We start from the raw sequence: 18003 nt of genomic DNA on the forward strand, positions 1-18003 counted from the left end.
GACAGAATTTACGATCACTACGTAACTTGGTGGATACCAAGTGCCATAAAACCGCCGAAATCACTAATTCATGAACGTTAGGCAAACTCCAAATATTTAACATGGAAGGTATAGGAAGATTCCTTGAGAGCCCGTCCTGCCGATTCGAAATTACCCATAATGCTATGAAGTTCCAGTAATTGATTGTTCATTTTCCCTCTTACTGGGCTCTTAAAATATGTAGCTCCCTTTTTATTTTCAAAATGCAGAACATCCACAGGGAAATTACTGAAAAAAAGTTTTCAATATCAATCATAGTTGTATCATATTTGGATATATAAAAAAACAGTAAGAAATGCGTAGTGCCTTGAGCTGTCAGAATCAAATCAAGAATCATATGAGAAAAGTCTAAAACAATATAATTTGGCAACCAGTTTATTTGCAAGACAATATGCATAAGAAATAAGACGTATAAAAAATCACAGCTACTAGTTTGCTTGTCAGTCGCAATTAAACAACCAGATTATTTTCTCTTTTGTATAAAAACATCCGAAATTATATCACAAAAGAACAATATGTTCTAAGAATTTAAGAAAGTCCAAAAAAGAACGACATTTATCGACGGAAAGGAAAACCACCACCCCACTGATTACCGCCACCCCACTGATTATCCCAAGGATTACTCCAAGGGTCATTATAAGGGCCGTAGGGAGATGGATCGTATCCCTCTTCAATAATAACACCACTACTAGGTCCAAAAGGTCCAAACACACCACCACCTAAGGGTAGCCCACCAATACCGAAACCAAAATTAATTCCTGGTCTGTTGTATGGCCCTAAACCTAGCCCAAAACGTTTTTTTCGCTGAATTCCTTCACTATTTCGTTTCTTTCTTAAAATTGAAGCTGGTTCATCTAAAGAAAAAGAAACATCTTTTGGCGTATCTACCAAGTGACTCGCAACAGCAGAAGGCTCGCTTTCAGCACTTTCTGAACGCTGATTTGTACGTTCGTCTTCTGTTGATTCAGAGCTACTTCCGCCATCATCCTCCCCGGATGCCTGTTTTCTAGCATTTTCAGCCAAATTTATCATAGATTCTCTTTTTTTACGATAATAAGGATACGGTTCTTGATATTCATATTGTCTTCCTTGTCCGAAATTAGTGTATGGGGTATCGAAGCTATCAATAGTAATTTGAGATGAACGATATGAGGGGTCGTCGTCATAATCATTTTCATCTTCAAAGATTATCGTTTGTCTCTTTCGCTTCTCTTGGTTAGTTTCAGGATTACTACTACTTGGCCATGGTTTTTGATCTGCGGCAGACATGTCTATATTTATCTTGTCTTCTTCCTGGCCTTCTTCGAAACTGATCACGGGTTTGTCCTGTTCACTTTTGTCAGGGTCAGTAACAATATCTATATTAGCATCAGCTTGTCGTTTCTTTAGTGGTAGGACTACATCAACAGATGCAAAAGGAATGTCAACTTCATCTGCAACTATTTCTATTGGTGATACAATTTCACCAACGGGTCTCGATTCTTCTCTGTTTGAAAAGGGACCTTCTACTAAAAGATCCGACTCATCATCATCTACCTCAACTAACACGTCCTCTGGAACCTCATCAACAACTAAAATTTGACGCCTGGAACGAGTTTGCTGACGAACGTTTTCAGCTCCTTGCTTAACGGACTCTACGGCTTGTGAACCTTTACCTTGAATATCACTAGCTGTGTCCTTAATTGTCTCACCGACCTGTTCTGCCTTTTGTTTAGCTCCAGCTCCTAAGTCTTTGGCTTTTTGGGTCATGGAGTCCCATCCACCCTTAATTGATTCGCCAATCGGACGTTCCGTACTGAAAAAAAAAAGTATTTTACTATGGTGTAAAAACACAAAATATATTACAAAAGGCTTTGTAGCTATAAATGAGAAACTAGAAAATAATATAGCGTCTGCAAGATAATTTTGAAACAAGTTCTTCTAATTATATATTTTTTCTGAAAATTTGTCTATATAGAATTGAATGAAATTTCTTTTATAGCTCTCTGGCGCACTGTGCAGCCTAAGAGTAACAAGCGTTCAATATATTTTCTTTCCCCAGACAACTTCATATGGACATCGTAGAAACTCCAGAAAGGAAATAATTTGGTTTAAAAATTGAAATCTATAGTGCTAAGAGTAGAAACTTCTCAAAATAAACAACCCTTCTAGTGATTCTTCTGGCAGCTGACCCCCGTAGCCCCCAAGACATCCGTTTAACTTTTGAATCGCTATTCTGTTCAAAATAGTCAAAAGACTCGATAAATATGCCTCCAGGGATGGCATGACCTCCACAGCTCGGGTGAAAGGGCCAAAAATAACGTAAACTGCCCATTGTTACACATGGGTATTACAGCGAAAAAAGCAGGCTTGGTATTGGGAGTGAAATTAGCTCGAAACTTTCAAGGACCGCTCTATGGGTCAAATAAAATCAAATCTTTTGTTGCAGGGGAAGAGAACAGGGAATAAAGAAAAGAAGAAGTAAAGAAGAAAAGTCAATGTCTGTCACAACTAATTTCGAGCCACTACCTCCAAATCATTGTATATTCATGTCTGCAGATACCATTCAGTTATTAGGATTGCCCATAAGCATTTCTGCTCATTCCAGGATATTATCCTTAGAACTAGTTTTCACTTTTCAAAATTTGTTCGACTAGATGTAACATCACGATAACCTCTGACAAACTATTCGTTCTCCCCGCTTTTTCTATTTAGTATTTTGGTAATTACAAACGATTCCAAAACAATCCAACTCATTCAACTCTACTCCATTTAAATCAAGCACATTAATAAAGCACAAATAAACACTGCCTGTAGTTCAACCCCCATTGCAACTCAACCCCCACATATTTCAGCCCGATTTAACTCAATCCCGTTCATCTCAACACTCATTCACTGTAACCCTAGAGCATTTTGATCCTTCATCTAAGCCCCAACGTGAGTCAAATTTAGTATAATCGTTCTATTATGTAACCAGTTGCACGTACAAACGCGGTTCAAGTTTAATAGAGCTCAGTTGCAGAGTTTAGTTTGGGTTGACTGGGGGTTGAGGGGGTTGAGTTTACATGAACACCATCACAAACCATTCAGAATATGGAAAAAATGAACTTCCAAAATACAATCTTTCAATTAGGAAAATATTGTTACTCAATGTTTACTATCCATTTATGACATTTCAGTTATTTCTTCACAAAAACATGGTTTAATGCCATTTTATTGAAATTAGATGGAGGAAAAAAAAAACATTAAGTTATTCCTTTTACAATTACAATATTTCTGTTAGTTACTTTGTGTATTTGATGCTATTCGTCTAAAAGGTGGATTGGAATAGCAAAGACAAGTAAGAACCGATTTTATTGTCCCTTTGAATTTGCTGTTTTGAATTTCAATTATTGTTCCTAGAATGTGGCAAATCTATTATAAATATCTGCAAGTGTATTTGGGAACAAAACGCTTTGAAGAAAGCAGGCATTTTCTGTTGACGGAAAAACAAAACAAAAATATGAGGTCAGACAAAAGTAGCTACAGCTCTTCATTTGCTCGCGATTCCGTTTCACCGATCCATCACGTCACATTAAAATAATTATATTTTTGCAAAAAGCTCCCAGCAATTTAGCGAACATCCAATGTAAATCAAGATACATTGCATATTTCCACTTCAGAAATAAGCAAGGGTACGCTAACATTTTTCATCCCTAGAAAATTAAAAATATTCCCTACAATTACAGGTTTTGAGGAATTACAGCATAAAATATAGTATATTTACCGATTGGGCCCGCGTTGCCAACTGATCTAGCAAAACGGTTACCATGTAAAATACACAAGGCTTTTTTGTAGAGAATAGGTTGTATTTTTGGGTCCCGGATCGTCCATTTTAACCACCCAAATTCAACATTTAGTTGCTTTGGCTGTCGTTGACTAATCTATACAATTAACGCCTATAAGCAAAGAGGGTACACTCACTTAAATCCAGGGTCCAACTTTTTCATTCCATATTTCAGCTCTTCTCCCAAAGAAGGCTGCTCTTCCCACTCTCTTGCTTTCTGCTGCATGAACATCAGCTCTAAGCCTCCTTGAGGAGGTAAGAGAGCACCTTTATTTCCCCACTGCGACGTCGGTTTCGCTTTTTGTCTGATTTCTTCTTCCGTAAAAAGCTGGCCACTTTTCCCTCTACTTTGCTCCTCGGAATTTTCAGTGCTTTTTGTTTCTTCTTCTTCATTTGTTTGTCTTCTGTGTCTAATTCCTGCTGCTATATTTTTCATAGTATCACGTGTCTCGTCTACTGGCTTTGAAGCACCCTTCTTAACATCTTCGCTCACGCTCTGGGCTGTTTCAGAGGCTTTTTCTTTTACTGCTCCAGCGGTATCAACAACTTTTTCTGTCAATTCACCGGCTTTTTCCATTATTGATTTTCTCAAAACAAAATAACCTTCTCTCAGCTTTAAAGTCTGTTCTTTTATCCATTCCTGGGCCTTTTCATACCCTTCTTCAATAGCCTCCGAAGTTTTATCTACTGCTTCCTGACTTGACGTATCTCTTGATTGTCTTATACGTTCCCCAGCTTCTTTCATCATACCAACGGCTTGATCGATAACACTCTCTGCTTTATGTGCTGCGTGTTCTCTAACGTCAGCAGTTGCTTCACCAAGCTTATTAGCTGCAGTGTGCAGTGTGCTTGCTGATTGAGCAGTCGCTGCCGATTTACTTAGTGCATTAGCCTTTTCCATGGCTGCATCTTTTACAGCAGAAAAGCCTTCTTTAACTTTCTCACTTTGCTCTTCCATCCATTGTCTTCCTTCTTCTCCCAAATTTTTATCGACTGCTTCTTTGAGTTTTTCACCATGTTCAGCAGCTTTTTCAATTCCCGCTTTCACTCTTTCGCCAGCACGGGAAATAACGTCTTTAACGTCTTCCGAAATCTGGCGCTTTTGCCTTAGTTTTTTTGTTTGTTCATCAGCATATTTTTTTACATCTTGAGCTTGCTGGCCTACAGTATCAGCGGCAGAGGACGTTTGGTCTTTTAACGATTTATAACCACTCTTGATTGTTTCTCCCGTCTTTTCAAACCATTCTTTTGTTTCTTCTCCAAATGGTTTCTCCGTCCTGTAAAATATTCGCTATTTAATGAATAAAAATTACCCATTCTTCAATGAATTTTCATCAACAAAATGGCAAGATTAGCGTAAATATATATTACCGTGAATGTCCGAAATCTGATTAATGTCAATATTCACCAGTGAATGTCCGCAATTTTTTTTCTCTGTTTGGATATTCAATTAGCTTTGTGAGTCAGCTTTTTCAGTTTTATGCAAGCTATGACGACAAAAGTTAAAGTTAGGTTATGTCAGTTTAGGTTAAATTAGGTTATAAATATCAGAAACGGGATAAAAATCTAACATAAGCTAACCTAACCTATGATCATCAAACCTTGCATTAAATTAAAAAAGTTGACTGGTAACGTTGACTAAATCCAAGGAGAAAAAGTATTTCGGACATTCATCGGTGAATGTCTACAGTCACAAATTTGACAGTCACGGTAATATACTAGAAGAGATGGAAGAAACAAACATACAAAAAAAACACATCTTGATTTTAAATTGACAATTCATTTCAACTTATTTTAATATTACCTATTTAACCACCAAGACCTAGAAAATGATGACAACCCGTGACCCTTTTTTTCATTGACGTTTAAATTCTTTTGAATTTGAAGACTCATTGGACAATATATGACATGCACAAGCGTTGATGTAAGGTTAAGACTAAAATGAGACAGTTGAAAACTGGTATAAAATGGCAGAAGAGGAAAAATAAGGAGAAAAAAAAAACAGGGAAAAATCATGGAATAACTGAAGAGTACACGCACAAAGAAAGATGAGCAGATATTAACTGTTTGGCTCAAATAGTTGCTCACACTACTCCAACTACAGCAAATTGGTTTTCCAGTTGTAGAAAAAAAGAACCTTAGATTTATAGAAACAGGAGAATAAAAACCCATTTTATTTTGAAATTTCTAATCTTAAAATTCGTTCTATTACACAATCAGTTGGATATGTTCTGGGCCTCCATTTCTCCCTTAATATTTCGAACAAAAATGATTATTAAAGATATTTCAGTACAACTTGACAATTTCCAATTCATGCGGAATGCCATAATTTTTCAGATTACCTGTTCAATTTGAATTCAGTTTCATATCAGTATATGAAATTTGACTGTTCTTCGATTTAGTTTGTATTTTTGCGTCGACCTTTTATAAATTGAGATAAAAAAGATGACAAAGTAGAGAGCGACTCTTGAAACACAGGGCCCGTTTAAATTGAATAGAAAGCTTTCTTAAAAGCGCTAAATACTTAACGCGAAGAGCAAGGTCCTGAGTAGAAGGGCAACCCTTCATATACGCAATAATTTTGCTAAAAAAGAGTTTTAATGTTGCTCCTTATTTTCAATTGAAAAAAAACTGTTTTTTTTTTCTTTAATCCAAATATGAAGTAAGTTTTTCTGTATCTGCAATAAATTTTTAAACATAACAGTATCTTCTATCGATAGTAACTATGTCACTGGTGTAAAATTATATAATAGCTAGTTCCTGTATTTGTATCTATTTGTCATGTTTCGCTAATATTTTTCTGGGATGCTCAATCCAAATATGAACCGAACTTCTTTATATCAGCTATACTTTGGATACTAAATAAAAAAAAAGTTGTTTTTTTTTTTAACGGGAAGTAAGGAGCGACATTAAAACTTAAAACGAACAGATATCGTATATGAAAGGGGCTGCTTCCTCATCAACGCCCCGCTCTTTACGCTAAAGTTTGACTCTTTCTCTTAACTCTACTTTTTAACAGTAAAAAACTTTAGCGTAAAGAGCGGGGCGTTGATGAGGAAGCAGCCCCTTTCATATACGAAGTAATTTCTGTTCGTTTTAAGTTTTAATGTCGCTCCTTACTTCCCGTTAAAAAAAACTTTTTTTATTTTATTTCTGAACGTTTTTGAATTAATGCATGTTTTGATTTTGGCTCTCCGCAGATGAATAATTAAAACGAAATTTGCATATTTATTTTTTTGGCTAATTAGCTTTCTCGTAGTTTTGATCGAATGATTTTGAGAAAAAAAGGAGCTGGGGAGGAGGCCTAGTTACCCTCCGATTTTTTGGTTACTTAAAAAGGCAACTAGAATTTTTAATTTTTACGAATGTTTTTATTAGCAAAAAGATATACGTAACTTACAAATTAGCTTACGTAACGAACTTCTGTATTCTCATGTTTTTATTACGTATACTAGCTGTTGGGGTGGCGCTTCGCGCCACCCCAACACCTAGTTGGTGGGGGCGCTTCGCGCCCCCCCAAGCCCCCCCGCGCGCGTAAGTCGTTACGCGCCATATTAGTTACGCGCCATTGTATGTCCCATATTAGTTACATCCCTATGTCCCACCTGTGAATATAGATAGATATATATATATATATATATATATATATATATATATATATATATATATATATATATATATATATATATATATATATATATATATGTTTTTAACTACGTAAAACTTGCGAATATACAACATTCTTTGCTGTCCCATTGTCTGTGCATATAAATAGATTGTCAGGTTTACCGACTCTTGAACATGCAACATATAATGGTCCATGGGAAAACAACCCGTATTCAGATCTATACCTCATGATTCTAATGATTGCCCTTGAGCTTTGTTGATGGTGATTGCTAATCGACCATTCCCTGAGTCGCCATCGTCATTTATATATCCCCCTGTGCACCCCGGCGTCCCCTTTGTAGTTATGTCCCTGTGTCCCGGTCGTCATTTATATTCCCTGTGTCCCGGTCGTCATTTGTGTCCCGGTGTTCCAGTCTGTGATTTCTCTTTGAGTGTCCCGGGCGTCATTTATATTCCTTGTGTCCCGGTGTCCCGGTCGTCATTTATATCCCCCTGTGCCCCCCGGCGTCCCCATTGTAGTTGTGTCCCTGTGTCCCGGTCGTCATTTATATTCCCTGTGTCCCGGTCGTCATTTGTATCCCGGTGTCCCGGTCTGTATATACATTCGTTTTTTAGTTTTGTTTTTCTCCTTTATTTTTTTCCCTTTTTTTTCTTTTTTGGTTTATTTAGATTTTTAGATTTTTTAGTTTTTTTATTAGTTTTTTTGTAGTTTTTACCATTTTTTTTAGTTTTTTTAGTTTTTTTTTTTACTTATGTCCTGGTCGTCATTTATACTCCCTGTGTCCCGGTCGTCATTTGTGTCTCGGTGCTTTGTTGATTGCTAATTTATATTATATTTATATTTATTAATATTTTTTTAGTTTTCTTTTTCTCTTATTTTTCAGTTTTTTCCTTTTTTTTAGTTTTTTTCTTTTTTAGTTTTTAGTTTTTTTTTGTTTTATACCTTTTTTTAGTTTTTTTTAGTTGTTTTAGTTTTTTAGCTTTTTTAGTTTTTTTATTAGTTTTTAGTTTTTTTTTTAGTTTTTGCCTTTTTTTAGTTTTTTCAGTTTTTTTTAGTTTTTAGTTTTTTACCTTTTTTTAGTTTTTTTTTAGTTTTTTACCTTTTTTTAGTTTTTTTTAGTTTTTTAGCTTTTTTAGTTTTTTTTCTTTTTAGTTTTTTTTGTAGTTTTTACCTTTTTTAGTTTTTTTTCTTCTTTTGTATTAGTGTGAAATAATTCAGACATCATATGCGGACAAACACGACGTCACTCGACAGACAGACAGACAGACATAACCCACAAACAACTTATTTTTATATATATTTATTCATATTTTTTTAGTTTTCTTTTTCTCTTTTATTTTTCAGTTTTTTCCTATTTTTTAGTTTTTTTCTTTTTTAGTTTTTAGTTTTTTTTAGTTTTTTACCTTTTTTTAGTTTTTTTAGTTTTTTTAGTTTTTTAGCTTTTTTGGTTTTTTTATTAGTTTTTATTTTTTTTGTAGTTTTTGCCTTTTTTTATTTTTTTCAGTTTTTTTTTAGTTATTAGATTTTTACCTTTTTTTAGTTTTTTTAGTTTTTTAGATTTTTTAGTTTTTTTTTTCTTTTTAGTTTTTTTTTGTAGTTTTTACCTTTTTTAGTTTTTTTCTTCTTTTGTATTAGTGTGAAATAATTCAGACGTCATATGCGAACAAACATGACGTCACCTGATCCATCCACAGATCCACACACAGACAACTTATTTTTATATATATAGATAGATGAAGGGGTTCACCCCCTCGTCAGTACCTCGCTCTTTACACTAAAGCTTAAAATTTGTCCCAATTTCTTAAGAATGGCCCTGAATCACAAAAGCCGTAGAATAAATAGTTGAAATTACTAAAAATGCTTTAGCGTAAAGAATGAGGTATTAGGAGGAGGTGAGCCCATCATATGCGTAATAATTTCTGTTCGTTTTAAGTTTTAATGCTTCTCCTTACTTTCAGTTGAAAAAACTTTCATATTTATTTTTTCATTGTTTTTTTTTTTTAAATAATGCTAGAAAATCCTGCGCTCCCTTCATGAAACTTTTCTTCTCCCATGACAAATTAATCAAAGGGAAGTTCCCCCAACATATCCCCCTCTTCTCAACCTCCCCCCTCAACCTAAAAATCCCCCAGAAAACGTCTGTACACTTCCAAATAACCATTACTATATGTAAGCACTGGTCAAAGTTTGTAACTTGTGGCCCCTCCCACGGGGACTTTGGGGGAGTAAGTCGTCCCCAAAGACATAGTTATAAAGTTTTTTAACTACGCTGAATAAATGGACTATCTCAAATTTTGATCCGGTGACTTTGGGAAAATAATTAGCGTGGGAGGGGGCCTAGGTGCTCTCCAATTTTTTTGGTCACTTAAAAAGGGCACTAGAACTTTTCATTTCCGTTAGAATGAGCCCTCTCGCAAGATTCTAGGACCACTGGGTCGATACGATCACCCCTGGGAAAAAAAACAACAAACAAATAAACACGCATCCATGATCTGCCTTCTGGCAAAAAAAAATACAAAATTCCACATTTTTGTAGATAGGAGCTTGAAACTTTTACAAGAAGAGTTCTCTGATACGCTGAATCTGATGGTGTGATTTTCGTTAAGATTCTATGACTTTTAGGGGTTGTTTCCCCCTATTTTCTACAATAAGGCAAATTTTCTCAGGCTTGTAACTTTTGATGGGTAAGATTAAACTTGATGAAACATATATATTTAAAATCAGCATTAAAATTTGATTCTTTTGACATAGCTATTGGTATCAAAATTCCATTTTTTAGAGTTTTGGTTACTATTGAGCCGGGTCGCTCCTTACTACAGTTCGTTACCACGAACTGTTTGATACAACAATAACATCCTCTTTACTATTGCCACTAATTGAAATGAGTTACCATTTCTGAATCAGCTTCAAATGACAATTCTAACTTTACAGGGTTTTTTCCAAACACCTTTTTAAACGTCCGGTTACTGCAGGCCGTGGATTGTTCCTTGCTAGGTTGTAGCTCTCGCTGCAACCATGCTTTTTCCAAGCAGACTAATTGCCCAGAAGATGTTCTTTTTTTTAGGAAAGGAAACATGTTCAGATTATGGCGGACCGGGTGAATATTTCCCATGTCTAATGAATCGTTTAAACACACAAGGAAACCTATTTAACGTTATTTTACGTTAAGATGGAAACGTATTACGTTCTAGAGAAAATAAAAGCTTGCAATTTGGCAATGCTTAAAAAGCTGAAACACCATATTTAAGTTTGTTTTTCCCAAGTATTATTTATACCCGTTCAACCTCCATAAGCCCCCTACACCCCTTCACCTCTATAAGTCCTCTCTATCCGTTCAACCTCCATAATCCCCCTTCATACTTTTACTTCCAAAAACACCCGAGATTGGATGAACTTGGCCAACTATGTGTTCTATAAGTAAAACATTAATTCATAAATCTACTGCACAAATCAGGCAAAAAAAAGGATTTTGGACCTCATACCCTGGCTGAATTCTGCATCATCAGAGGTTTTAAATGTTTGTTTAGGCTAAGAGAAAGTTTCAAGAATTTTGCAACAAAAATGATTACCGTATTACATTTACATTGCCTATAGAGACAGTCTATTTCATAGTTTAACTATACAGTAATTCAGCTGTTCACGTAAAAGTTTATATAGATTATTACATTTATCGATGAGTGGATCTCTCCATTATAGGGAGATTCTACAGAATGGAGATATTACTCAAAATTAATCTGCCAATGGAACCTATGTAATCTAGGGTGAATCCCTTGGAGGCTATATGAAAAGGACGAAGCTAGAGAATTGACTCCTTTAAGGGAGTTACAGCGTAATTGGGAGTCGCACTTAAGTTGAATATAAAATAGGCAACAAACTTACGGAAGGCCTGGGTCCAGTTTTTGAAGCCCAGATTTAATCTCCTCGCCGAAAGAAGGCTGGGTCTCCTGTTCTCGCCGGATTTGCTGCGCTCGCATAAGCTCCAGAGCACCCTGAGGGGGAAGACCCATACCTTGAGTACCCCATTTCGTATTCGATTTGGCGGACCCAATCGCTCGTTGGCGGTGAGGTTCCTGATTGGTCGTTTTCTGGCTGTCCGGTTGGGATGCTAGATCGTCTTTGCTCACTGGCCATGATTGAACTTGATAAAATATTGCAATCACCAACAGATAAATGCTTAGTCTCATAACTGTAACATAAAAACATATTACCAGTCTCCGTGTAAAATTAACATTAATTTCCAACCATCAATGCTACACTAATTTCTATTTTCGACTTTATTAGCACCACCTTAAAACATTATTATACACCTTAAAATATATACACAATATTTACAAAATATAATACATATACACAATATAAAATATTACTATTTTTGAATTGTGTATATTTTTATATTGTATTTTTTGTATTATTTTTATATTGTGTATATTTTTTATATTCTGTGTAAAATACATAACATAAAAAAATACAATACAAAATATAAAAATATATACACAATATAAAATATTATACACCTTAAAATATTGTTATTAAAATATTATTAGCTATTTTAATAATAAAATATTAAAATAATACAAAATATTTATTAGCACCAACTTTATTAGCACCACTTTAAAATAAAGTGCGAAAATATGTTTCCACAACTGTCTAAGCATATTGACCTTTCTAACTAAATACTTAAAAAAACATAGTCGGATAGTATTTCTATTTCAAGAAAAATTTCACAATACAGTTCAACTTATCTCAATAAACTGGCATTAGCAATTATGCCACAGATATAATTCTAAAATGCTTATAAAAACCCATTAATTCCTTAAAGTTAGATTTACAAGTGAATATGAAGGTAGATTGTTTTAAAAAGCATGACCGCAATTATTTGAATTTGGCACTAAACACCATCAGGTAAAGCTTTAGTTTCGTCACAATCTGTCATAACTGGAAACTATGCTGCATAGCAAAGCAGCATAGTTTCCATACTATAGCACTTGAAATGCTAATTCTAGAAGCACATCCATTTTTTAGCTTTCTAAAATCCCCCTTCAACAAGCTAAAAATGCGTAAGTGGGCAGGGTTTTGAAGCTGAGGGAAATGTTGGGGTTGTACAATATGAATGAAATTATATTTTAAACACTATTTCCAGTCATCACTGGTAATTTCTGTATAGTAGTAAGTCGAAAGATAATTTAAAAACTTACACATCCATTAATGCTAATATCCAAAATCGTTCACTTTCACTTTCGAGTTTAAACTAGCCAGTGAACCGGTGAATTAGAGCGATTAGTTAAATTTTACGTTTATGTTCCGTTCATTTGAAGAGATGCCTTTCGACGGAATTGAAATTATACAGTTTTTCAGTTCGAAATTATTGTTTTGAAAGATGCTTTGGCTATGGGAAGTCCTTGGTGAAAAAAATTTAGTTGAAGTGATTCTCGCAAGCGAATAGGTTTTATAGAGTTTATACAATATGGATTGTGGATATGTTAACTTACCAAATTCTTCTTTTGAGTTAAGTTCTTCTTTTGGTACTTTTCCTTGAGTAGTTTCATTTTTGCGGAATATGTTGCAGGCTTGGCTTCTATGCGAAGGATTTCCCTATTTTCAGATAATAGTGGTTGTTCGAAAGGGATTTGTGGCCTTAAAAAAAGCCGTTTGGTGTTTTTCTGGGGCTAGTGGTTTTCCTGTAACTGAGCTTGAGTTCATTCTGTTGATGGTCCGAGCTGGGGCTCGGAGACTAAGCCATACTTCGGTGGCGAGTAAACTTTACCACAGGCTTCAAGAAAGTGCTGAAATATATCCGTGTGCTCGGGATAGCGCTCAGCAAGATAGCCAGCCATATGCTCGGTCTTTCGGCTATATTTTGGGATTCTTTGGCGGACATTCCTCCAGATGCACTCCAGGTTTTGCGTGTGAGCGCCTTTGTCGGTGTCCATGAAGTTACTACTATGATTTACTGATTGATGCTGGAAGCCACGATGCTTTAAAGCACCGTAGGCTTTTCAGCAGTGAGAAACGATTGTCGTTCCTAGCAGTACATACCTGTCTTTCGCAGCCAACACAGTGTCTACGGTTCTATCCTGAACAGGGATAATGAAGGCCAAACCGGAACCACGCTCTATACCACCGAAAACCCATTGTCCTTCAATAAGTCTCCCTCTGTTATATTTGTACTTTCAATTTTCGCTTCATCTATCTCAAGCACTTTCCTTGGGCCTCCTATGGGTTGGAATTCCAAACCAATTTCACGAGACATGCCTCGCGACAAAAGATATACCAGTCGACAACTGTTGTTGATGAAAGGTACATAGTCGACCGGATTATCGTGTTTTGGATTTGATTATGTGCAGCATAAATAGCAAAATACCAGCAACTGTGTGATAATCAAATGCGATCCATCGCAAAATGTTCCTTTAGTTATCGATGTAGATAACTTCGAAAACCACACTGCCTTTCCATGACGAAAGTATAACAGTTCAAAATCGGGATGAACAGTGAACAGATATAAAATTTTTAACTGGATATTTCGAACACATACAGTTAAAAATTTTATATCTGTTCACTGTCGATTAAAAAGTTTCATCCCTATTTTGAACTGTTATACTTCGTTCGTGTTATACTGTTATATCGGTCTAAAAAAATTACATTTTTAACTATTATTTTTATTTTTGGTCAACAAATTTCACTAATTTTTGGCATTGAAACCGGGTGAATTGTTTCTGGGTATCGCACGGAACCATATTGACTGCAGAACACCAAAGTGGATAGCACTCTGTGCTCTTGAAAAAAAGTCGTTTCATCATGGCACCCAGTTGGTAAATTCTTAACGAGCAGCCTGAACACTGAACAACTGAATTGTGCGTCTCTTCGCTCATTTTTTACTTTATATTCCACTTTGCTCCTTCAGTTCCAACGGCTGTTTGGTTAATGATGCATTTGCTTTAGTTGTTGATGATGAATATGTGAAACTTTTTTTCGCAACACGGTTGCATCATTTCGCAATTCCTTACCATTTGCGAAGAAAGACTCAAAATGGAGAAAAGATGATGGTATGAAATCTATAAATAGCTAGTTTATTTCAAAAAGGTAGGCAGAGAAACGTCCGATTTCGCTTACAGGTAACATTACGTATAGAGCGAAGCGTATTAGTCGATGAGCCCCACGGGCAGCGGGGCGAGGTCTGTGTTCTATATTTATTTAATAGTTATTGGGCATGAAGCCTCAAAAAGCACAATGGAGAAAAGGGAGCTTTTTATACCTAGACTGGTCTAACTTTCTCGACGTTAACGTAAGCTTATGTCATCCGTGATTAGTTGGCTTTGACATCACTTATGGCTGATTGGTTGAATTGTTAGTTGATGTTTATGACGTACTTTTTGCTGATTGGTTAAACCTTATTGGTTTTGGTCATGATGTTTCATCATTGCAACCCTGTTTTCAGCCAGAAATTGCGGTAAGTCAAAGGCAAGCTTCTGTGGTGTTAAAAGTTCGAAAAGGAGGATATATTACTTTTTTTAATTACTGCATATAGCTGGATTCTGATGATTGTGTATTGTTTTAATGTCATTATTCATTCATATTGTACAGCCCGAACATTTCCCTCGGCTTCAAAACCCTGTCCACTTTACGCATTTTTAGTTCGTTAAAGGGAGATTTTAGAAAGCTAAAAATGGATGGGCTTGCTGCTTCGCAGTATAGTTTCCAGTTTAGACAGCTTGTGATGCCTATCACAAGCTGTAAAGAAGTATTTAATACTTCTACATACTATTTAATACTTCTACATACTATTTAATACTTCTACATACTATTTAATTTTTCAGTCGGCCAGTTCCTGTGGACTTGGCAATGATGGGATTTTTACAATTCAGTTTTATATGGGAAACACTTCTGATATTGGGTGTGCGATTTTGTCGATGGTTTAAGAGATTGTTCTTTAGTGAAGAGGGGCGCATTTTTAGGTAAGGAGGCCAGGAAACAAAAAATTAGACAATATAATCTTATAATATTTAGTACAATAATATAATTAGAAGTAAAATTCTAGTTGATTTGACTTCTTGCTGTCTCGGGAAGGGTTTAGGTTAGGAAAATGAAACTTTCAAGGATGGGTCTACAGGCTGAAGTATGTCCCGGGAAGGTATTTTAAAGTACCCACCTCCACTCCTTCTCCCTCTAGAGGGCCCTGAAATTTGCCTATATGACAGGTCTATACCTATTGAAATTTTGACGAAACAAAATTTTACCTTAATTTTCAGTTACTAGTTGCTTTCTATCTGCCTTTAGTTCTGAAAATGAAATTCCTGTTATTTGAGTAGAAGGTGAAATTCTAGTTAATTGACTTTTTGCTATCTCGGAAAGGGTCTAGGTTAGGAAAATGAAACTTTCAGGGATGAATCTACAGACTAAAGTATGTCCCGGGAAGGTATTTTGAAGCAACTACCTCCACTCCTCCCTCGAGAGGGCCCTGACCTTTGATGACCTTTAAAAATATGTTTGTTATAAAAGTGAAACCTTGCAAAATAGATCTTCTGCTTAATTGAAGTACAACAAAATTGTTTTCAGCTTCATAACTTTGCTCAATTCCATTTTATAAGGTTTTAAAGATATGCAAATAGATTTCCTAAATTTCGAAAAAAAAAACATATATAAGGTTAGGATAGATCAAAAAGTCCTTAAATTGGAATTTGCGGAAGAAGCGATTACTATATTCATAAAGAACATAAAAAAGGGCATCGAGTGGTATGTTCACTTTATTGACAAGTCAATTATATGAGCTACGAAAAATTTACTAAAAAACACCTCTTTTCTCCGAGCGAAGCTCGGTCTCCTGGCACTACCATTTAAGGAAGTTTAACAGCAGAAAAATCAAAAAGACGATTTAAAAGTCAACTAATCTTGGGTCTGAACTTACCTTCAAACAAACAACTACGGAATGTTGGACTCTACTTCGAAAATTATTACTCCCAAATTGATAATTACAATTTCAGTGTCTCTCATTTAGTTTGTACTGGTCGACTAAATTTTCTTCGATAACATGTTTGTTTATTCTCTGACACCCTCAAGGGGAGAGGTTTTCCTGGTAAAGGGTTAATTACGTAAACCTTTGAAGTAAACATCTGAATAAATCCATATGGCTGCAATCGGGGTTTTTGAAGGTCAAATAAACAAAGGTGCATTCTATATTAATCGCGGCTCTTACGGACATTTTTACAAGGGAGTGTGACAAAAACCTAGATAAGAGGCTTTTCGCTATCTTAGAAAGTAGTTCAGTTAATTGAATTACACTCAGGAATGGATTCAGAACCTAAATTACACTCTTCTAAGATGTTTCCAGACTCATAATATTTCTACATCCTTTATTTGGCAAAACTTAATACAGACATAAATTATTCTATGAGAGGGCTGGCCCATCCTTTACCTGTCGCAAGTTACATTAAAATTTGCTAATGCCATAAAAATTCTTATTCTAATAAAGTGGCTCATCGTTTCACCAGTCGTGTTGCGAGGGGGGGGGAAATCCTATTTTTATAATATTTGACAATTAAGGTCTGACTCCTGAGGAGGAAGCTTTTATTGGCAGAGGGAAGGCTCCACGGAGGGATAGGGGTGTTAAGGTCTTTTTTTGTAAAAACGGTAAGAAATTAAATTGAAAAGTTTTCATATCTAAGTTAGGCCACATTAAAACTTAAATGAATAAAAATTATTATAACAATGACTGCCCGAATTTCTGCCCCTCGCTCGTTACACTAGTCTTTTAATGTTTTTTTTTTCCAATTCATATCGAGAGAGGGGTATTTCGAAGGGAAATTAAAAAAGAAGAGCTTATCTTGAACAATAAATGTTTAAGAAATTCCACTATGGTTCAAAAATAGGTATATTATACGAAAACTCGAAATATTTGATATTACTATTAAAATGGGTCAACAATACGACCGATTTCTTAGACGATCTAGATAAAATAGAATAGATTTTCCCCGTAATTGTCTCATTTAATGGAAAAATAGTTTTGTCGTCATTTCTTTAATAAAATAGATATTTATGCGCTAAGCTTACGGGTGGTGTTTTATGAGTTATGTTATTATTAATGGGTCATGTTTTGTGAGTGGTTTTTTGAGTTATGCGCCAAAAAAACTATGATCTACTTATTTTCATTAGAAGTGTAATTTTTATATTTTTCTGTTTTCTTTTCATATTCCTCTGTGCACATCTTTTGTATGTATAGAGGGCGCAAATAAATTATAATAATAATTACTATTATTAATATTATTATTATTGATTTTTGACATTATACTTTTCTTTTTTTAGATAAAAGTCAGAACTATTTTTTTTAATAAATTGTTTCAAAATGCATTGGTTTAGACAAAAAACAGTTAAGAAAAAGCATTCCCCCTGCTCATCCATCAGCAGATTTATAGTACAGCTATTATTAAAATTGTGTTACAAAATTTGTCCGAAAAATAAATAGCAAGCCAAAATCCTAATTATTATGCAGGAAAGTGAAATTTTTCAACTATTCTCTTTATTAACCAGCAATGTCAGT

The 18003-nt window shown here is 35.1% G+C and overlaps 1 protein-coding gene across 1 annotated transcript; it reads right to left on the reverse strand.

The window, feature by feature from the left end:
• Positions 1-398: 398 nt before the first annotated feature.
• LOC136036143 (uncharacterized) lies at positions 399-16531 on the reverse strand. Its single transcript, XM_065718177.1, has 4 exons — positions 16375-16531; positions 11352-11658; positions 3982-5121; positions 399-1834 (listed from the first exon to the last, which is right to left on the reverse strand). The coding sequence occupies exons 2-4, from the start codon at positions 11654-11656 to the stop codon at positions 595-597; spliced, it is 2685 nt and encodes an 894-aa protein (XP_065574249.1). The 5' UTR covers positions 11657-11658; positions 16375-16531; the 3' UTR covers positions 399-594.
• Positions 16532-18003: the final 1472 nt, after the last annotated feature.

Source organism: Artemia franciscana, chromosome 15 (genome assembly GCF_032884065.1).
Source record: "Artemia franciscana chromosome 15, ASM3288406v1, whole genome shotgun sequence".
NCBI classification, from domain to species: Eukaryota; Metazoa; Arthropoda; class Branchiopoda; order Anostraca; family Artemiidae; genus Artemia; species Artemia franciscana.